General features: G+C 41.8%; 1 protein-coding gene across 3 annotated transcripts; it reads left to right on the forward strand.

Annotated features, from left to right (window-relative positions):
- Positions 1-5,593: 5,593 nt before the first annotated feature.
- On the forward strand, positions 5,594-13,478 carry CMPK2 (cytidine/uridine monophosphate kinase 2). Of its 3 annotated transcripts, none has more exons than XM_086875924.1 (6): positions 5,857-6,224; positions 6,281-6,444; positions 6,773-6,887; positions 7,722-7,923; positions 9,057-9,290; positions 12,088-13,478. In XM_086875924.1, the coding sequence occupies exons 2-6, from the start codon at positions 6,349-6,351 to the stop codon at positions 12,206-12,208; spliced, it is 768 nt and encodes a 255-aa protein (XP_086732050.1). In that variant the 5' UTR covers positions 5,857-6,224; positions 6,281-6,348; the 3' UTR covers positions 12,209-13,478. The 3 variants fall into 3 exon arrangements, with proteins under 3 accessions (XP_086732049.1, XP_086732050.1, XP_086732051.1); XM_086875925.1 differs by having other exon boundaries at positions 5,857-6,008; positions 6,184-6,444; XM_086875923.1 differs by having other exon boundaries at positions 5,594-6,444.
- Positions 13,479-21,988: the final 8,510 nt, after the last annotated feature.

Genomic DNA, 21,988 nt, shown 5'->3' on the forward strand with positions numbered 1-21,988 from the left:
TTTCCATATTCCTCAATTCCTTGGTGGTACAACAGGTATTGCTGGAGAAGGAGCCCCTCCATCATAGCATCAGTTGCCATCTTCAGTATTCCACTGTGTCCAGACACACCAACAGGTTGGTCACTAATTTTCAGCCTCACTGTGTCTTCACTCAGCCTGTCCTCACTCTTGTGAGGGCCATTTAATGTTGTCACTGCTTCCAAGGTATGGAATCATACTCAAATATTAACACCTGCCAACTGCATGCTGTCAATGGCCTAAAATGGAGCTTCCCTCACTTCCATTGACCACTGAGCATTGGCTACTGCTGATGTAGCCAAGCACTCTTGCCCTTATGTTCTTCTCTTTTTATTTCTCTTTTTTTTCCCCTTCCAGAACAGGGGTAGGACTATCTTCACCCTGTGCAATTTTCATGGGACACAGAACTTGCCTGCGAATAAGAAGTGTTAATTAGTCACTGGCTATCAAATTCCTGTCATCCTTCCTTCAGTTTCACCTTAGAGGTGATCTACTGGATGAATAATGTCTGGATCAGCAAAAACCAGAAGAGTTTTTATTGTGTGAACAGTTTTTATTGTTGTCTCTATCAGCTGTTCCATGCTGGAGCAGGTTCATACCAGTAGGGCAGGGTGGGAGACTTCCTGCTGTGTCCAGCTCCAGTAATGCCACCTCACAAAGGTATTGCTGCAGCATGGTACGAAACATCTCACTTCTGACGCTTTCCAAATGGTCTCAGAGGCTGTCAGCAGAGATAATTCCAGCAGGAGTTAACCATGTGGCCTTCCAGTTCCTTAAGGTTTATGTAAGACACAAGCTTAAGGATAAAAGCAAAATATTCTAATAAATAAAGAGTCTGTCGATCACAAACTTGAAAATATAATTTGAAAGGGAGTGGACAAGACAATGCAAATTTAAACTGAAATCTGACATTGGAGTTGCTAATTGGTAGCTTCAATATTTCAATTAATTTGGAGGATTCTGACATGCCCTGTTATCTCCTCACTCCATACATCCCTTCTGTTGCATGGTAGGAGCCCTGTTCCATTTCTTATCTTCTCTCTTATCTTTTTCCCTAAATGTTGATCAATGTAAAACCAGCACAGGCCCCAATTCAAATTCCTTTCTTTTCTCATTCATATCCCTTGTTCATGTCAAGTTAAGCCAATGCAGGTGTAGGGACTACAGCCTTTCCCTCTTTTTTGAGATGGAAGGCTTGTTACTAGCCCTGAGCTCATTGGCTAGTACCTCAGCTGGCTAGAAAAATTAGGTTCAAAATACTTAATTTCCAAAGTCAGTAAAGAATCCTTGATGATTATCAATTTCTCCCAACACAAGATTTACATCTGATACCTAAACATTCCGAAAACATGTCAGAAAAATACTTCTCAATGAATCAGAAAATGAAAACATTAGCATTTTTGGACTGTTTTATTTTCAAAACACAGATGTCTGTTTCAAGCAACAAAACATGAAGAAACTTTGCACCCAAAGCTTCCTGCTCTTTGTAATTCTATCAGTGCTTTCTTAGAAAATGGCAATTATAGTTCTTTTTACTTTTTGCCTCAAGGAAGTATGATGTCGCTCTCTGCATTAATGTAAAGCCTCACAAAGTAAACTCAGACCAGGATGTGCCCCCTCCACATGTACAAGTCTCAGCAGCATCAAGAAAAACATTCATGTTTTACATCCCAGACTGTCTTAGCACACAGGCTCTGTGGTGAGGCCTTCAAGAAAACACAAATGTGCATTTTTATACACAAGCTTTGAATCTACAAGAAATATTGCAAGAAAGAACTGTAATAAAATTTTCTGTCCTGATTCTTTCTGGAAGAACCTCAGAGAAGCAAGCATAAATGTTCTTTGAAAATTCTAAGAGGTATGACTCCTTCCTCTAATTTTCTACAGAAGCCATCTTACAGTGGCACGATGGAGTCCCAGTAATAATATTTCTGTTCTCTAAATTCGTATCTAAAAGCCTTTCAAAGATTAATATAATTTTTCAAAATTTATCGAATAATGTTAATAATGGTGCACTAGATAATAAATAAGTACACAACTAGCAAGGAAGAATCCAAATGGAAAAACATAGATAATGCTCTTGTGCCTAGTTGCTAGTTAAAACAACTATATAACATTTATCTAATTTTTGTAATTTTATATTTTAAATAAGTATATTGCTTTCTCCAGAGTAGATATTTGGCAGTTCCAGTCAAATAGTATCTTGCTAGGCAAACCAAACTTCTGATACAAACCAGTAACATAAAAAAGTTTAAAGCAGAAGTCATATCACATCATGTGGAAGGACCAGAAATGGTCCACGGACAATCATGCAAATCATGCAAATCATGCAATGGCAGAGGCAGTTTTAGCATTTGATAAATGTATTACTTCTTGTTCTAGTCTCAGCTGAAAATTCTCTCTTTCTCATTGCATCTGCAGCACTGTAAATGCAAACCTGTCAAGGACCCTGTACTTAGAGCGACTCAGCTCTCCTTGGAATGCAGAAATACAAGGGGAAATTGCCAAACAAAAAACTTAAACCCACATGCAGTTAAGTTATGAAAGACCCATGAAACACACAATATAAATATAGATATAGATACAGATTAAGCACATTTGAAAGAAGTCCACCATGGGCCCTTAATAGTGTATATGTGATCTCCCATTTAGGAAGTATTTGAAAATATGGATTCTATGATCTAGGAAAAGATCATTGAATTGTAGAATGATAGAATACCAGGTGGAGAGGGGCCTCAAGGATCATCAGATCCTTTCTTGACAAACCTATGTTGAGAGAAGAAGCTGTGTCCTTTCCCAAACATCCAGCAGTGGCCACTGTCATGGGCAGAAGAGGAATCTCTCTTGGCTTGACACTATACTGACTTCTGTGTTCTTATGGTCTTATCCATGAATCTTTTTCTTTACTGGAGGGCCCTTTACTGATATTCTTTAAAGTGTATTCTACATAAAAAGAGCAGTTTTATTTGCATGTATTCTATATATCTAAACATTTTATGTGCCTTTGACTTAAGCGTTTTTCTGCCTGTGTATCAGCTGTTTAGTGGACTGTACACTTAGATATATTTTTAAGTTACAGGCTAATCAATTCCTGTTGTTTGTTTTTTTTTCTTTTTACACTTTGTGTGGATCAAAATTTTTAATATTTATATGGCCTCTTGTTGTGTCTGTATCTCATCCCTATGTAACACAGTGGACATAGGGAAAGATGTGAAAATGCTCCTGAACAGTGTTTTGTACATAATTAGCACATTTGTTCTTCAACATTGCTTCATATTATTCAGAGGACAAAATTATACAGGTCCTTGTAAAGAGTCTGAAAAATGCTTAACACAGGTTAATTCCAAAACTCAGTCATACTGTCTCCACTGATTATAAATACAACCAAAGGGCAAAAAAGACAATTGTCTTTTCCTATATTTTCCTATATTTTTACTTACAATCTGCAAGAGGGTACTTTTAAGTAATTTGGCAGAACAGGCATAATTGGCCTGTTATGAATGATCTCATAAGCTCATTATAAATGAAGTAATCATCACCAGCTTGGCTCAGGAATGGTTGCAACGAAGTCATATCAAGGCAGTGAGACAGGAAAAGGGAAAAAGGAAAATGAAAGTAAGTGCTTTCTATTTGTTCAGCAGAGAAAGGCAACAGTAGCATTGGAGAAAAAAACAAAACAAAACAAAAAACCAACAACAAAAGACAAACAAAAACGAACAAAACAAATAAACAACAACAAAAAACCCTCACAAAAAACAAGAGAAACAAGCTGAGAGCTCAGTGAGGGAAATGGCCAGCTTTACAAGTGCTTCTGAAATGAAACTTGGCTGCAAGTCAATTGGACTTCAAGCAAACAAATGAACAGAAAAGTGCAGATAGGTTTCAGTATAGATAAAGGTGAGGCAGTGCAGATACAAAAGAGTCATTGAAATCTTGTGTACCTGATGCTGAGCTCAGCAGTGGCACTTGTGCTCGGGTCACTGTTGCTTCTCCTCTGAAATCAATGGATCTGTGAGAGGCAGCAGAGAAAAAAAAGTCAGCTTAAAGCTTAGTATCACTCAGAAACAAGGTAGATTTCATTATTCTGCTGGTCTCTGAAACTTTTGTAAGTGTGACCAAAACCTGACTAGCGGTCCAGTTCAGGTATCCACACCTTGGCAGGACCTTACAGTTAAAGAAGTTATCCTTGTTTCTAAATAATCAAGGGGATGAAGCAATTGCCTTACCAAGGAATGGAGGCTGTCATTTCTGACATGAAAAAGCTGGAAGGGGAAATCTGAGTAGTTAATAAATAAACTGAATGTTGAATTATTATTCACCAAAATCAGTAATATTATTAGAAGGGACACTTTTTGTAGGTAGGGTGTGAGTTTAAAACTCATAACATTTTTATGCAGCAATAGCATTTCTGGAATTGGAGATCACAGGGGTTTGTGGAGGTAGATTGTATCACAGAGTCAAAAAGAGGTTTAGGCAACATCATGAGCAAGGGTCCACAACAGGTGCTGAAAGGGGCAGATGAGGATGTACTGTATAACATTCCTAATTCGGTGACTGTGAAGGCTGGAGGACTAGGAGAAGGGACCATGGATAAGCCAGGCATATGTACAGCATGTCATTTTGCCAGGGAAAATATTGGCTGAGAAGAGCTCCTACTCAATGCATATTATTATGGTCTATTGGCTTCCTGTATAAAAAAAAACGTTTTACTCTGTGTCTTCTGGTATCCATACCATGTGTTTGAGTGATGTGGAATGGTGCTGGAGTTCTCAGGTATGAAACAGCTTAAGAAAAAACAAATTAATTTTGGTACATGATGCTGGGACTGTACTGAAGCGCTTCCAAGGCTATGTTCCCAGTTTTGGCTCTGGCCCAGCCTTCCATCAGCTCCTTTGGAATGGGAGGTTTCCAGCTAGTACAGATGATTTACAACTGGTACTTCCTACCAGCTGCTCCCCTCTCCCTGCAGTTACACTAAGTAGAGGGTATTTGTGCAGTTGTTTGGGATGACCAGAGGAAGACAAGTTTCCAAGGAATTTCGTGTAGGGTATATTAGTTCAGAAAACATGTTTAGAAGTTTAACTTTAGATATCTCTAAGTCACAGTTCTCCAGCTATTGGAAAAGAGAAGTTTTCTACAGAGATGCAGATTATCCAGTATTTTAAGTTACATCTTTTGAGAACTCAAAAACTGCATTTTGAGCAATATTACTCACAGGACCTGTCACAAGACTAAGTCAGTTCTATTGTTATTTGCAGTGCTTCTGGTTCCTGCCTCTGAGCTGATGAAAGCTGAAATTGGCCATTGCAAAATTATGAAAACAGGCTTATAAAAGTCCAGTTTACTCCCAAAATTATTTGTGTCTGTTGGTCTTGTTATCAAGGCACTTAAGAACCAAATAATGGGGTCAAGTTACTGATATGCCTGACCGCCCAGTGCTGTTTGGGTGCTGCAACTCAAAGTAGCTCAGTTTGGCTAGGACTTGTTGGTCATTTGGGGCCAGTCCTAAGCAGTGGAGCATATTTGCACTTCTATTTTAATTTTTTTTTTTAATTTTACATTTGTTTTTAGACGATCAGAGGATTCAGCCACCAGAGCCGGTGGGAATGTGACCCTTTGTTGCTGGCGGGCGGGCAGACGGGATCCCGAGGCCGGGAGCTTTCAGGCCGTGATTGCTGGCGCCCATCCGCGCACAGGGACCGGACCCCTTCAGCCCGGTGCCACCGGGCGGGGCGGGGAAGGCAGAAGGGCGTTCCGAGGAGCTGTTCCTTGCTCGGGGCCGGTCCCCGCAGACCGGCGCTTTCCCGGCCGGCCGAGCCACTTTCGTTTCCCGCTGGCTCCTCCTCCGCCGGCGCCGCTTCGCTCTGCAGCTGGCCCGGCTTTCTGCTCCCGGCTTTCAGCTCCCGGCTCCCGGCTTTCTGCTCCCGACTCCCGGCTTTCTGCTCCCGGCTCCCGGCTTTCAGCTCCCGGCTTTCTGCTCCCGGCTTTCTGCTCCCGGCTCCCGGCTTTCTGCTCCCGGCTCCCGGCTTTCTGCTCCCGGCTTTCTGCTCCCGACTCCCGGCTTTCAGCTCCCGGCTTTCAGCTCCAGGCTCCCGGCTTTCTGCTCCCGGCTTTCTGCTCCCGGCTTTCTGCTCCCGGCTCCCGGCTCCAGGCTCCCGGCTCCAGGCTCCCGGCTCCCGGCTTTCTGCTCCCGGCTCCCGGCTCCGGTTCTCTGCTCCCGGCTCCCGGCTCCAGGCTCCCGGCTTTCTGCTCCCGGCTCCAGGCTCCCGGCTCCCGGCTCCCGGCTCCGGTTCTCTGCTCCCGGCTCCGGCTCCGGCTCCGGGCCCGGCGATGCTGCGGCACTGCGCCCCGGGGTCACCGCGCTCCCGGCCCGTGGTCCGAGCCCTGCCGCCCTCCGGCAGCGCCCTCCGGCAGCGGCTGCGCCAGGTGAGCTCCTGCTGAGCTCCAGGTGAGCGCCGCTGGCTCCTCAGCGCCGGGCGGCGGGGACGAGGGGCAAACCAAGGGAGGGCAGATTCTGACCAGATGTAAGGAGGAAGGTTTTTACGATGAGGGGGGTGGTGAAACCGGCGTAGGCTGCCCAGAGAGGCGATGGATGTCCCATCTCTTGAAACATTCCAGGTCAGGCTGGACAGGGCTCTAAGAGACCTGATCTAGTTTAGGATGGTCCAGTGCTCTGAATTGGGGTCGGACTGGATGGTCTTTAAAGGTCCCTTCCGACCCAACACATTCTGTGACACCATGTCTCTCCTTGCAGTGTGCAGAACGGATCCCAGAGGCTGAAGCGGTGCTCGACCTGCTGGAGAAATGCCCAGGGCACCAAAAAAAAGGAGGTTTTCCCGTCATAGTTTTTGAGGGGCTGGATGCCACGGGTAAGAGTGACGTGTGGTTGAAGAACCACAGATGAGAAATTGTTGAAAGGAGCATCTGCTATGTTTTATATTAGGCATAAGACTTTAAAATAATATTAAAAAAATCTCAGAAACCTGTGACAGATAAGAAATTAATAATTACAAATGCCAATCTGTCTTCTCTTGTAAAAGACTAGTGTATGCTGATTTACATTCAGTGGTTTAATTCCTTACCTATGCAAATGAAAGAATACAGAGTAGAGTACTGAAAATTAAATTTCTTGTGCAGATGATGAAACACACTTTTACTGGACAGTTTTCAAACAAGTGAACTAAAATAGTGGTAGTCTGGAAAATTGCTCGCAATTTGTCTAAGAGAGAAATATTACTTGCCTCTGACTAGCTTTGTTTTCTAACTTGTCTTTTAAAGAGAACTGAAAATCCTCATAAAAAGAAGGAATTGGATGACCAGCATGGCAACATTCACATAAAATGCAACCTAGAAAAATATTATGAATGAATATATAGGGAAATTATAAATGAATATATAGGGAAATTTCCATGAATATGTAGAGAAATTGCCATGCACCTAATGCATTTAAAGGAGTGAAGACTTGAAAGCTGGCTAAATGAAGGGCTGGAAGGCCCAGAGAGCAGGAAGGGGAGTAATAATTCCTGCAACCAGACTCAGAATCATTTTCCACTGGAAACCTTATGACAAGATGCTCAGGTTACTTATTCAGATGTCAGAGCCTGTGCTCCTCATGAACAGACAGGAGAGTTTTTTAGTTTTTAAAACTCAGGTGTGTCTGGTAAACAATATAATGAATGTTTCCTTCTGTAAATGAAATGTAGGCAAAACCACAGTGACCCAGGCTGTTAAGGACACCCTGAATGGAGTTCTGCTGCGGTCCCCACCAGCTTGCATCAGCCAGTGGAGGACTGTATTTGATGATGAGCCAACACCCATTAAAAGAGCATTTTATGCTGCGGGCAACTACATTCTGGCTTCAGAGATAGCGAAAGCATCCACTCAGGCACCTGTGATCATAGACAGGTTTGTGTATTTAAGAAGCTTTCTTATAGCAGTGCTCTCATACAAGTTGTTCAGTGTTACAAGCAGTCAGTGATTGTGTTTCTTCAGAGGTTTTGTTTTGGGTTTTTTGTAGTTTGTTTAGGGTTTATTTGGAAGCACTCTGCAGAAGGATAAATATTGTATCTTCTAAAGATAACACTAATGATAACAGTAAAATGGGGACCTTCAATCAGTGTAATACTCATAACTAGATTTAGGACACATGAAAATTGTCACATATTCAGTTAGGAATAGTGGAGGCACAGATTGTGCATCCTGAGATAAACCAGTGTTTTGTGACAAACCAGAAGAGACTGTGGGCTGCTGGTCATGGCTGTCTCTGAGATGTGTCTGAGATATGGGTGGATTGGAATGACTGAGATTTAGGTAGACTTACTCTTTGTGAATTTGAAGCCAGAAATATGCTTCCCACTTTTTTGGGGTTGGTTTGTGTTATTTCTGTGTTATTTCCCTAACTGTAGGCAGTCTACAATATTACTGTTAATAAAAAAAGTCTAGATGTACTTTGAGCCCTCTGGCTTATTTCAGTAGGTGTAGTGTAACCTCCTGCTACCACACACACACACTCATACGCTGTTTGCATGTGAATGCTGTTTTCAACCACCCTCAAATCCACTGAGATCTATCAAACACAGTGCCTTGTAGTGGGGAGAATGTTAAATGCAAATGAAATTAGTAACATTAGTAATGGCTGGGTTCATTCACAAGTTTGTAAAGACTGCATGTTCTCTACCAAATCTATTGCATTAAGTAGGATGGGAACCACAAAAAAGGGGACTCAGAGTAAAGGATTTTGAGATATATTGTAACTTTCTTGACCTGTCTCATTAGATAAGGATACTTTCTTTTGATAGTAGTATCTGAAACAGTGGTTACATAGTTTTAATTAATAGTTCACATTAACTCTGAACAGTGTACTGAGTATTATCATTGATAAGAAATTACGGATAGCACAGGACTGTTATTTGGACTTTCCTTCAAAGCCATGGTGTCACCTATCTCATCATTATTGGCTTGTAATAGTGCCAACTGTCTCCTATATTACTGAAGAATTAATGTTCTCTTTAAAATTTCTCTTTGTATTTTCCTGGCAGATACTGGCACAGCACAGCTGCCTACACAATTGCCACTGAAACAAGTGGGAAAGTCCAGGATCTTCCACCAGCTCAAGATGAGGTGTATCAGTGGCCTGAAGATCTGCTTAAACCAGACCTTGTTCTTCTCCTGACTGTTGACCCTGAAGAACGAGTCCGGAGACTTCAGCATCGGGGGCTGGAGAAAACAAAGGAGGAAGCTGAGTTGGAAGCTAACAGCTTGTTTCGCCAAAGGTACCCTTTAATGGGGAATAAGAGGCTGGAGGCAATCTTGGCTCCTGTGGGATCAATAACAAATGTGCCTCTCACATTACTGGGACAAGAATTCCCTTTGTCTAAGCTTTTGTTTAGTTTTTGGTTTTTTTGGAAAGAATGCATGGCTTCCAGGGAGGGTAAATTCTGTCACTTCTAAATGAAAGTGTTTGAAAGATGCAGATGTATAATTTAACTGTCCTGTAAAGGACCTTTGAGTTAAAATACTTGTATTCTGCTTTGCTGCTTTTATTTTAGCATCTTTCTTAGTGAGGTCATGAAGGAGGTGGACTTAAAAGTTCCAGGACTGGGTGGCAAGAAGTTGAAACACAGAGCTTCCCCAGGAAATTCTGGAATTGAGCTCCAGATTAAGAGAATAAAATTCAAACATCCTCTTGTAGATGTATTTTGTTGTGCAAAGTGTGTCAGGTAGCCAATACATTCAATGGTGCCTTTAAAGTGATTAATATACCACTTGTTTGGAGCTCTGTGGTCTAAACTTAAGTATCTAAAGCCTTTTGACATGAGATTGCTTCAGAACCCGTGGACACTTTCTGGGCTAGGAACTGGAAGCTAAATGAGATATTCCAGAGCATCTCAAGCAGTACTGGTACATTTACTTAAGCAACTGAATGGCACCCTAGGTATCCTGCTTCAGGGTGTGCTAAAATGCTGTCTAGGCTCTGCCAAATGTATTGATTAGATCATCTTTGTCTAAGGTGGAAACTCAAATACCCAATGTTCATGTAGATACCTCAGCTGAGACACCTGAATATTGGTTGCCATATCTACAAGCAGGGCTGAAATCTACCTTTAGGCTTTTACATTTCTGGTGATGATAGACCTTAAAAATAGTCACTGGCAGCAGCCAAAGTGGCACTACAAAGGAGAGATTTTGCCTGGAAAATTCAACGCTGGTGGCTGGGAAAGAACAACTGATGCCATCTGCCTGGACTTCTGCAAAGTGTTTGACAGTGTCCCATGTGACATCCTCATCTTCAGATTGGGGGGACATGGATTTGATTGGTGGACCATTAAATGAACAAAGACTTGGCTGGATGGCAGCACACAAGAGTTGTCAGCTTATTACCCACATGGGAACCAGTGACAAGTGGTGTCCCCTGGGGTGGCTACTGGGGCTGGTATTATCCAGCATCTTTTCGGTGACATGGACAGTGGAAGTGAGTGCACCCTCAGCAGATTTGCTGTGTGGTGCAGTGGACATACTGGAGGGAAGGGATGCCATTCAGAGGAACCTGGACAGGTGTGAGAGGTGGGCCTGTGCAAACCTCATGAAATTCAACAAAGGGAAGTACAGTGTCCTACACCTGGGTCATGACAACCCCAAGCACATCTACAGGTTGGATGGAGAACTGATTGAGAGAGCTCTGCAGATAAAGACTTGAGGGTGATGGTTGATAAAAAACTCATCATGAGCTGGCAATGTGCACTCACAGCCCAGAATGCCAACTGTGCCCTGGGCTGCATCAAAAGCACCATGGCCAGCAGGTTGAAGGAGGAGATTCTCCTCCTATACACTGCTCTTGTGAGATGCCACCTAGAGTGCTGGATTCAGTTTTGGTGTCCCCAACATAAGGACATGGAATTATTGGAGAAAGCTCAGAGGAGGGTAACAAAGTTGATAAGAGAACTGGAGCACCTTCTCTATGAAGACAAATTGAGAAAGGGGGGCTGTTCAGCCTGGAAAAGAGATAGTTGAGTATACACCTCTCTAGGTTCCTCATAGGAACCTTCCAGTATCTGAAGGGGCCTACAGGGAAAGCCAGAGAGGGACTCTTCATCAGGAACTATAGAGGTAGAACAAGGAGTAATGGATACAGATAGAAAGAGGGGAAATTTAGGCTAGCTATTAGGAAGAAATTTTTAACTATGAGAGTGGTGAGATACTGAAACAGGTTGCCCAGAGACACTGTGGTTGCCCCAACTCTGGCAGCATTCAAAGTCAGGTTGGATGAGGCCTTAAACAACCTGGTCTTGTGGGAGGTGTCCCTGCCCATGGTAAGAGGATTGGGACTAGATGATGTTTAAGGTCCATTCAAGCCCCTTAACATTCTGTGATTCTGTGGTTTCTTAATTTTGACAGAAACTGTGTGGACACAGCTCATATAGTGGGACCTGCAGAGGGATGAGTTAGCTAGGGAACATACTGCCATTTAGGAATCTTTTACATTTTAATTCTGTTACTTCAAATTCATGTCAGAAAGCCTTTAGTTATTTCTGCCTCTTAATTATGTCAATCTGAATATGAGAACATCCAGAATCTTCCTTGATTTGTCTTGTGACTTCTGTCCTGAATGGCATTATGGGAACATAGAAAATAATATTCACATCCTCATTCACACCCTCAAAGACTAAATGTGGGAGAGCTCTGCATTATGCTTATAGCCTAAATGAGGAAATTTTCATCCTGAATTTTATCCTGATATCCATCTGGTTAGCTGATCAGAGGAAGGGGTTGAATGATAAGTCAACTCTGTAATCCAGTGAGTCAAAGATGAGATCAGTCAATGAATATAACTACACAATGCATGTTAATTAATCTGGAGCTCTGGGAATCAATGTCAAGGAAACTATGTGCTTTGAGATTTACATTGTAATAGTTACTAATGGTTTGTTGTTCTTTGCAGTAGATTTCATTCTTAGCCTCAGATTTTCTATCCTCTGTCTCTGCAGTGTGAGCACTGTATTCTGAGACTGATGTCTAATTTCATTTCATATCCCTGCATTTTGAATTTTAATTTCTCTTGTTTTGTTTTAGAGTTGAAGAGTCATACAGAAGGATGGTGAATCCTGCATGCCAAGAGGTTGATGCCAGCCCCTCCAAGGAAGAGGTTCTCAAGACTGTTCTACAACTAATTAAGAAACACTGTGCTTTTTGAAAGTAACTTTTGTGTAGGAGCACTTAAAAGATACTTTTTATTGCCCCAGTGGCTTTGGTACCTGAAAATGCACAGTGATTTTTGTCTCACAGAAATACTGAATATGGTTTTATTCTGACCACAGTAATCTGTGCAGGTTATCTGTTTTGTGGTTGCTACTGTACTGTACTTATACTTTTCTGTATAAGGCAAAATGCTACTCATGTCATTCAGCATTCTTAGTAAAGAAACAAACATACTGCAGTCCTGCATGAAGTACCTCAGAGTGCTCTCTGACACCAGGACATTTTGAGGTGCTATCATGTTGCATCTTCATCATCAGGAGAACATGTTCCCCAATCCATTGTGTACCAAAATTTGCTGCACTGCATCAGGAGCATTAGATGCCCAAGGAGAGGCTTATATATCATCAGCACTAAAACAATAAAGTTATCATAACATTTAAGAACAGAAAATCCAGTGCCCAGTGTGGTATTTCTTTGAAATAGAGGATGAGCAGCTGTTGCTGTGATGGGCATCCTGGAAAAAAACCTGTTGTAAATGACTGCCAGTAAACACCAAGGGCTGCAAGTAATAAAGTCCAAGTCTGTTTATATATGCAACTGAAATATCAATTATTTTCAGAGGGAAACCAGACAATGCCAGCAAATGAGAAACAGAAATCTGAGGCGAACCCAAAATTAACAACTTATAAATGATCACTGAAATATTTTTTACAAAACCTTTTCTCTATCCAATTAATATTTGTTAATGAGAACTAGTAATCTTTTGAGAGAATGTAAAATGAAAAACCACAGAGATTCTGAGCAATGGGTATGATTGCACCTTTTCAGTTAATCTTTTCTTTCTTGTGTGGGTGTTTGAACAGGCTGAATGGGAAAGGCTACATCAAGACTTTATTTTTACTTTATTTTCATGTACATTAGTTTAATTATTGTTACTCTTAAGTGTAAAACTAAATATATGCATAAGCCTTTGTGAGGTCAGAAATAAAGCTGCATTTCCAGAAAAAAAGAGCTGAAAATGTAAATTTGATTTAAAACACTTTTACTTACTTTTCTGTTTTAAGCAAGTGCAATTATCAATGAATCTGTCCTCTAAATAAAAATATAGTAGTTCCTATATCCAGTCTGTATTTACAAGGTTATAGAAAGAAAAACTTCTAAAAATATATTTTATTCACACTGTTTAATGGTTTTAATGGTTATTAATATTATTAATATATTGTATCATTTATGCATTCTATAAATTTATAAATTTTAGAAATAGATGCTGTTTTGTTTGGTATATTATTTGTATTTCAGCAGCCTTTGGATTTGCCATACATGCAGACTGAAAATGCATACTTGTAGCTGCTCCAATTATTTTAGAAATTATAAAGCATTCAATTTTTCAGTCCTGAATAGAGGAAATTCTTATATAGAAGACGCTACTGCATATTAATGATCAGGGTGCAAATACGTGCCTGTCCTAAATATTGTGTAGCCTTTGCTTGTCCAGGTGAAGGATTACCCTGCCTGAGAAACTCTGCTTGCCCTTTCTCCTTACACAGACTTTCACATGAAGCCAGACTTTCTGGGTTTTGATGCTAGGTTCTTAGAAGTGTAGGTTTGTCTTTGAAATGGTGCTGATAATGTATGCCAAAACTGACATCAGGCATTATTAATCACACACATGTAGAATATATTCATAGTTTAAGTTTTTCTGTAACCCAAAGCTAGTGATGCAGACTCAGAGAACAACAAAGCAAGGTAGACAAAACAAACATTTCCTTTCTCACATCTTTATTAGAATTAAAGGTCTGCAGGAAGCTGTGTGCCACATGCAGGATGTTAATGTGCAGAACCATACTTCCCATTTCTGTGGCATTTCTGCCAGTTTTTTGTCCACAGTGTCTAAAAAGACTACACTTCATTTACATTTAGGACAAATCACAGAATCAAAAAAATGGCTTAGGTTAGAAGGAATCTTAAGGATCATCCCTGCTGTGGGCTGGGATGCTGCCCACTAGGTCAGGTTTCTCAGGGACCCATTAAATCTGGACTTGAACACATCCAGGGATGAGGCATCCTCAACTTCCCTGTTTCAGTGCCTCAACAGCCTCTCAGTAAGGAATTTCTTCCAATTATCTAATCTAAATCTTGACTCTTTTAGTTTAAAACAATTTCTCCTTGTACTGTCACTATCTGCCCATGCTAAAAGTCACTCTCCCTCATGTTTATAAGACCCTTTCAGGTACTGGAAGGCTGTTTTAAGGTCTCTCCAAAGCAATCACTTCTCTGGGCTGAACAGCCCCAGCTCTCTCAGCCTGCCTTTGTAGGAGAGGTGCTCCAGCCCTCTGATCACATTTGTGGCCCCCTCTGGACCCACGGAGATGTTCAAATGATGTCAATGACTCCTTGTACACAGGCAGGTCTGGGAGAGGAGCAGCAGGAATACACAAATGGCCATCCCACACCCAACAAGAGCATCACCTGGGTTAGAAACTGACAGAAACATTTTCTGGACAGTTTGATGTCCACAAGAGGTCAGGATTTTTTGTTTAAGTGCTTGAAAGGCCTGTAATCTTCAAGTATTTCCATGCGGATTCAGAAACGTAGGCTGTTCCTTGGAAGGTAATTTATTTTTTCTGCAACTTTGGAGGGTGCTTGCAGTATCAGACCTCCTGTGTAAGGGAGGTTAAGCCATGACACAGCGCTGGCCCGTGGCCACCAGCCTCTGCCAGGCAGTCCTGAGTGTGGTCAGCCCACAGAGCATCCCTGCTCACCTGCAGCCACCCTACACTGGACACCAGGAGTTTGCCAGTAACAGAGAAGTGCTGCTTTCTGTCAGTCACCCTCAGGAGAGAAAACATGCCAAAGCCTGTTTCATTTATTACTATCCCAGCAAAATCAGTAATTTGATAATTTATTGATTTACTAGCTTTAGGATATGGTCCTGCAAAGACTCTGATGTTACAGTCCTCAGAGTGTCTGGGGCATTAGGCCAGTAAATTACACAAACAGAAACTGAATCTCAAGCTTTGCAATTATTCTGTTAAAGCCAGTGAATTCAGCCCTTAGCGAAAAATAAATGCAATTTGTAAAATTCAGCTGTTTCTTGAAGGACAAAACAGTACTTCTGTCCTTGTCAGATTAAACTTTGTATACTTTTTTAGTTTATTAAAAAGAATTTTAAATAATTTTTCCAAGAAATTCTATTTTTATTATTTTATTTATTCTACACTGTGTATTTTATTTCACAGAACACACCATGGTATTTCAAGCATCTCTTTTCTCATTTTTAAGCTCATTTGCTTCGATTTTTTTGGTCTAGAGGGGGATGGATGCTAAAATAAAATGGTATTCAGTTGCCTAAACATAGACATCCACAGCAGTTAGTCTCCCTAAGGTATCTGAGATGTCTGCGTGGGGCTGCCAGATATGACACGAGACATTTGGTTGAGCTGTTGATCTGCAGAGTGGCAGCTGGAGGCCTGCAGGGGTACCATATGGTGCCTAAAATGGCACTGTTCACCCATTTAAACAGTGAGAGGGTTACAAAGCAGCAGTGCAGCCTCTTTGGGTTGTGTCTACGTTAGCAGGTGGCCTGGAACAAGTAGGGATGATCTGTAGCACAGAGGAGCTGGCACAGGGGACCCGGAGTGTGCCCTCCGTGTATTTCAGAGATTTATTTCAGACCAGCTCTAATCTGGTCACATTGACTGGCCTCATGTTAGCAGCTGTAGTGCAATAAGTGCACTCCCACACCAGATCTGTTTTGTTTAGCTTTGTCTGGATGGAATCCAGTTGGTAGATGCCAGGACTGTTTCAGCACATGAAACAAAGCATGGCAAGGATGGGTGCTCAGGAGGAAAGCTGCCACAGCGCTCTCCTGATCCAAGGTGAAGTGCTAATGTGGATGTATTGTGTAGAAGAGATGTAGACACAACACAGATCTCTTGGAAAGATTTCCTTGGAGTCAAAACAGACTTTGGGGCTAGTTTCATCAGCATCCTATTGTGGATGAAGATAGAACATGCTACAGCTCCTTTTGGTCCATGTCCTGGGCTTCCTGCCAGATGTAACCTCTGGACAGGTGCAAAGAGTGAATTTTGTTGCTTGTTTGACCCCATTCTCCCATAGCGTGAGGTTCACCCAGTGTAGCAGTAGTGAGTGCTGCTGTCAGTATGGGAGGCGAGGAAGCTACTTGAAAGCAAATACCAAGCTTCAGTGAAATGTAAGGCAGGTGTTTAGCCATTCCCCTCCTAAAAATAAGTTTGCAAGGCAATTTCCCCAAAGTCAGATGCTAGGAGGCGACATGCAGGCTTTCTCAGAAGACATGAAATGTCTATCTCCACTGCAGCTACAGTTTCTAACTCATGATTTTACCATTATTTTCTGTAGAGTTACCAAGCAATTTTATATACAAACTGATATTTTATCAAGTAGGAGTTCACTAGTGCCTGGAGCTAGCACATGGAAGCTAGAGAGGTCAGGTCTTCACTAGGTTTTCATTGTACTTTGTCTTTTCCACACAGCATTACCAGCTTATAGAAATTTGTCTAAAACTGTGCATGCTGCCTCTCCTATCAATTTCTGCCTTTTCAGAGGCAAGGGAGTCAGGACACTCAATGGGACTTTGATGAAAGGAAAACTGTCTCTCTCAAAGTTCAGGATAAACAAAGCCCCCGAGGAGTTTTTATTTTTATTTTCCTTTTTTTTCTTTTTCCTGCTTGTTCAGTCCCAGTTACCATATTTTATTAATTCGAATAGTTGAAGAAACTTTTAAGTTGTTGCTGCAGGGGGCTGCACTGACTTTGATCTTTTAAATAGAAAGCTTTGTTCAATAAAATTAAATCAGCTCTTTTGTGAAGGCAAAGATTATCACCCTCTGGCTTAACTTAACTAAACAGATGTAAGGTTTATGTAAATATGCAGTCAGTGCAATACGAAATAAAAGCTACAATACCTTGCCATTAGTGTAAAAATGCTTTTTGAATTACCAGCTGGCCAGTCATGACCTTTTATTCAGCCACAAAGCCAGTGCATGTCATGTACTCCAAAGCAGGGGAAATAGGATGAAAAATGCTATGTCTACAACCTCATTGCTTATGAAAACACCCAGACAGAAAAGATGCACTTTAAGCATGTGGCAAGTACAGACTGAGTTCCAGTAGGGTAATTTACATTTTCTGCTGCTTTCCCCCTCTCTGGAACCAGCTACACTGGTGAAAGTGCTATAATTCTATATGATCCCTGCCTCTATAGCCACCATCTGCCCTGCAGTAGCCAGAGGGGCAGGGAAGAAATTATAGCATGGAAAAGAAGAACTAAACCAAGGCTCTTTCCCTTGCTGAGATGGAAGGTCAGCTTTATTCCTGGGACCTCGTGGAGAAGGAGAGCAGGAGGGGAAGAGGACGAAGTATTGATAACATATGTCTTCTTGAAGGCAGGGGAAAGAGGGTGGATTACATTCACACAGCCAATAAGGAGAACTGGGGACAAAGAGATAAGGGAAAGAAACTTACATTCTATATTTTGGGGGTACATTCTCTCAGGTAATACCATTTTTCTAAATACATTGCAACATGAAAGCTTAATGAAGGCTGCAGACTTCCTTGGGCTTTCAGTTTTATTTCATGAGAGATGTTGCAACCAAGTAGGCACAGCTTTCCTTGAGAAGACAGAAGACACTAATTTTGCAGATGCTTCAGACCACATCCCACATCAGTAAGTCACCTGAGCCAGTGCTGAGGCTTTTGTTGGTGATACAGATGCCACACCCTGAGAGCTGTGCTTGAGACCCTCACTGCAAGAAAGGCATTGAAGTGCCAGAGTGTGTGCAAAAAAGAGCAACAAAGCTGGTGAAAGGTCTGGACCACAAATCCTATGAGGAGTGGCTGAGGGAGGTCATTTAGCCTGGAGCCTTGGTGGAGATCTCATCACTATCTACAGCTGCCTGAGAAGGGGTTGTAGTGAGGTGGGTGTTGGTTTTTTCTTCCAAATAATAAAGCAATAGGACAAGAGAAAATGGTTTCAAGTTGTGCCAGGAAAGGTTTCGATTTGATATTAGAAAAAATATCTCAATGGGAAGGTCTATCCAACATTGTAACAGACTGCTCAGGGAAGTGGTAGCCATCCCTGGAGGTATTTCAAAAATGTGTAGATGTGGCATTTGGTGCTGGGCTTGGCAGTACTGGGTTAGCAGTTGGATTCAGTGATCTTAGAGGTCTTTTCCAACCTCAACAATCCTATGATTCAATGACTCTGACAATTTCCAAGTAAGTCTTCCTTGACTCTGGTGTGGGTCAGACTTGGAGGAGTCTGGAGTGGTAATGATGCACCAAGCTAAGGAGTCTCATCAGCTGATGGAAGCAGATTTCATAGTATTGACAGACAGATGATCCTGTGCTGCTGCTGTCTCTGAAGTCTGGTCTGTATCCAGATGCACATATTCCTTGTTCCCAGGCAGCAAACTTTGGGGTCAATACTCCAGTTCATGACTGCAGCTACCAGAAACTTGCCTTATCTCCTGTACTCACAAGTGGCAGCAGACCAAGTTTCAGACATGCCTGATACCAGTCTTGTCCCTCCAAAACAGAAATCCTTAAACACCTTAAGACTATTTATTGTTTTCTTCCAAAATTAGATGCAATGCTTCTGCATCAGGCTGGCAAAAGTATATCTGCAGTAATATTTTAATTTGAAAAATTGATTCACTCTACAACAAAATTTTGCTAGAGTTGATTACCTAAGTGTCAAATGAGCCATATAGACATTCCTTGGTAATGTAGTTTGTGTATCATGTACATGTGTTATGTGTGTGTGAATTACCCAAACAATATGGGTTTTGCTCTGTTTTTCCAATTTCCACATGAGATTTATTTGTTAAATGGAACATAGGTTATTCTAGTAAAGGGAGAGTACTTACAGTTAGCTGTTATTTAGCAGTTCACAGCTTCTGAACTGCTGCTAGGTTTAACTGCTGCTAGGTGATCCTTGAAGTGGATGTGACTTTGCTTCCCCGTGGCAGTGCAGCTCAGCTCCAAGCACCATTCCCATATGACTCTGGTAACACAGCAAAGAGTTCAGCTCTAGAGTTCATCTACTTTACAATTGCAGCTGCCTCCTCGGGGGATGCATCATCTGTGCAACAACTGCTCTCAAGGCACCGTGAAAATCCTCTCCTTTTTCTGTGTGGGAGTTTCACTGAGCAGACAGCTCAGAAATGATCAAAATTTGGCCTCTGCCTAGGAAATTAGGATTTAGTTGCAATTCAGAGGAAGCACCTATATGTAGCTTTGCCAGCAAGTCCCCAATATAGATTCACTTTCTCAAAGTGTTTAACCTTAAGAAGAGATTTCTTTTTTTGCAAAGGCTTTCCTACAAATCTAATTCTGTTGGGAGAAAACATGTTGTTCATGTACGTCTCCAGAAGCACTGGATCTACAGGGTGGTTTCTCAGGACAATCTCACAATTATTAGAAGGGACACATGTTGTTACCCTCATTTTTTAAGGGCAAAACAAAAGAGCAGCTGTAGAACTGTCCCAGAGAACGGAGCAGAATGGTCTGCAGCCAGTTGCATGCACAAATTCAGCCAGCCTACAGAGCCCTGGGGCACTGCCTTAGAAACCAAATCAAACAAGATTGCAGGAGGCTGCAGAAAGCCCATTGAGGAGAACAAAGGCAAACAGGAAAAGTCTCCCAACAGAAACAAAACAACCTGGGACTTGCTCCAAGTTTGCAGCCCACCAGACAGAGGGGAGATCTGAGTTACAGGGAACCAGCAAGTGCTGTGCTCAGCCCATACCATTATAAAGAATGGGAGAGGAAAAAGAATGAGACAGGAAAAATGAGTACTATTCTAACAAAAGGCAGGCTCGAAGGAACATGCATATTCCTCCTGAAATGCCATGCCACACAAAGCACAGTAAATATCCCATACAAAATCAGTAAGGGGAAAAAAACTTAGAAATTGCAAAAAGTAGAGGCATTTTTGTTTCAAAAACTCATCATTTAGGATAGAATGACACTGATGCAAAACTGAGAGGATGCACACCATCCTGAACTGTGCACATGTGTACCTGTGCATGGGTATGTGTGCACACATGGGAAGGCATAGGGAATTACATCTGTCTCTAATACATGACTTTGTTATATGATGGGTATTTTGTTTCAAGTGTTTCAAGCCTGGAAGTTTAATTTACATCCCTAAGAAATGGCAGCTGTAGGTCAGTGGATCCCAGAAATTTCCCTAGGCTGCCTCCCCTTGGGTAGTCACTAGTGGGGAGAGGTGATCCATGCATCACCTGATCCATGCAAGGGATGCTCCAGTGGGTGCAATGATCTGCATGAATAGTTTTGGCTCTCTAGCCCTCAATGCCATCCAGCATACTTCTAAAACCACTGTGTATCTTCCTCAGAAAGCACTGTGATCTGTTAGTAAAGCATGACTTTCACATATGAGAGACAAGGCTTGTGATTTCCTAATCTTTTCTCCACAGGGTTACAAGAGCAAAAACTCTTATTCCCACAGCAATTTCAGCCTGACTCTTACCAGAGAAAAGAGACAAGGGATTGAACCTTTGAAGGCAGAATAAGGACCTGACCTGTGGTTTATGTCTTCTTGGAGTGCATTGTGACAATCTGTTGTATACAGAAAAAGCATTTCTGTCCCTGTTCCTTCAAGATAGGTGAGTGAGTCCTGGACAGGCTTTTCACTGGAAGGGTACCACCAAAGTAAGGATGTGCTCCTGGGCAGATGTGAGTGGTCCATCTGATGGCAAGGAGGATCTAATATGCGCCTTCTTCTCAGTCTTTCCACTTTGATATTTTGGAGACCTTTAAGCTGTGCATGATTTCTGTAATGATTTCCTTGATCAAAGTCTACACTCTGCATGTAAAATGCAGATACATATTCAGATTTCTGACTTCATCTTTGGAAGACAGAAAAAAAAGAAAAAAAAAAATGTGTTGATTAGTTTTTAGAGAACACCAGCAATAGGCATGGTAGATGTATTCTGGACAAAATTAAAACTCTTAAACCAAAATTGTAGCCCAAGAAAATGATCAAGAAGCTTTTGAAGCTAAACTTCTCTCATATCTCTCCTCACCTTCACCCAAGACTATAAATGCTGAAGCAGTAAGATATCTTGCTCACAGAGGGGTATGTATCAATAAAAACACAGCAGGCTTGAAAGCTTTGCAGGAGGCTTGTTCTCACCATTGTTTCACCTCTCTGTTTGAGGGTTTGTTTTTGTTTTGTTCTCTTCCTTACAGCTGTACTTACTGAGAGAGATATGAATATATTGCAGGTAGTGTTGAATCATATCCTGCAGGAAAAATTGAAAAGGTGAGTGATTTTAGCATTTCCCATTGCCAGGTTAAGGAGCAGAATTGGAGGTATTGACATAAGAAGGGGTGAGGAGATGACCAGTGGGAAGGAGGAGTTGAAAGATTTCTGTAATCAAGCTCTTTGTTCTCATTCTCATTCTGCAGAGAAACATCTTTTGGTAAATATCAACCCTTGCTTCACTTTTGTTTACAGTATCGAAAATAAGCAGGAACATAGTAGCACACTGCAGGAGAAAACAATCATGTCCTTTGCTTCCAGCCATGCCAGTGTATGGCCAGTTGTGACAGGGAAAGCCTGTAATCCAGTTTCAGTAAATCAAGCACAGCTGGGGCATCAGCAAGTCTGTGGTTTTCTTTTGTCCCCTGGGACTGGAGCTGTGTTAATGCTGCATGCACAGCCTGTGGAGCTGGGGTAAGTCACAGAAGTCTGGATCAGGGTCTGA

This window comes from Cyanistes caeruleus, chromosome 2 (assembly GCF_971803275.1).
Source record: "Cyanistes caeruleus chromosome 2, bCyaCae1.hap1.1, whole genome shotgun sequence".
NCBI lineage: Eukaryota > Metazoa > Chordata > Aves > Passeriformes > Paridae > Cyanistes > Cyanistes caeruleus.

What these genes read in the sequence shown, in the direction of transcription:
- CMPK2 (XM_086875923.1), top strand. Translation starts at nt 6,349, where the DNA reads ATGCTGCGGCACTGCGCCCCGGGGTCACCGCGCTCCCGGCCCGTGGTC. An exon ending in TCCGGCAGCGGCTGCGCCAG is followed by an intron (nt 6,445 to 6,772) that starts GTGAGCTCCTGC and finishes CTCTCCTTGCAG; the next exon opens with TGTGCAGAACGGATCCCAGA. An exon ending in AACAGCTTGTTTCGCCAAAG is followed by an intron (nt 9,291 to 12,087) that starts GTACCCTTTAAT and finishes GTTTTGTTTTAG; the next exon opens with AGTTGAAGAGTCATACAGAA.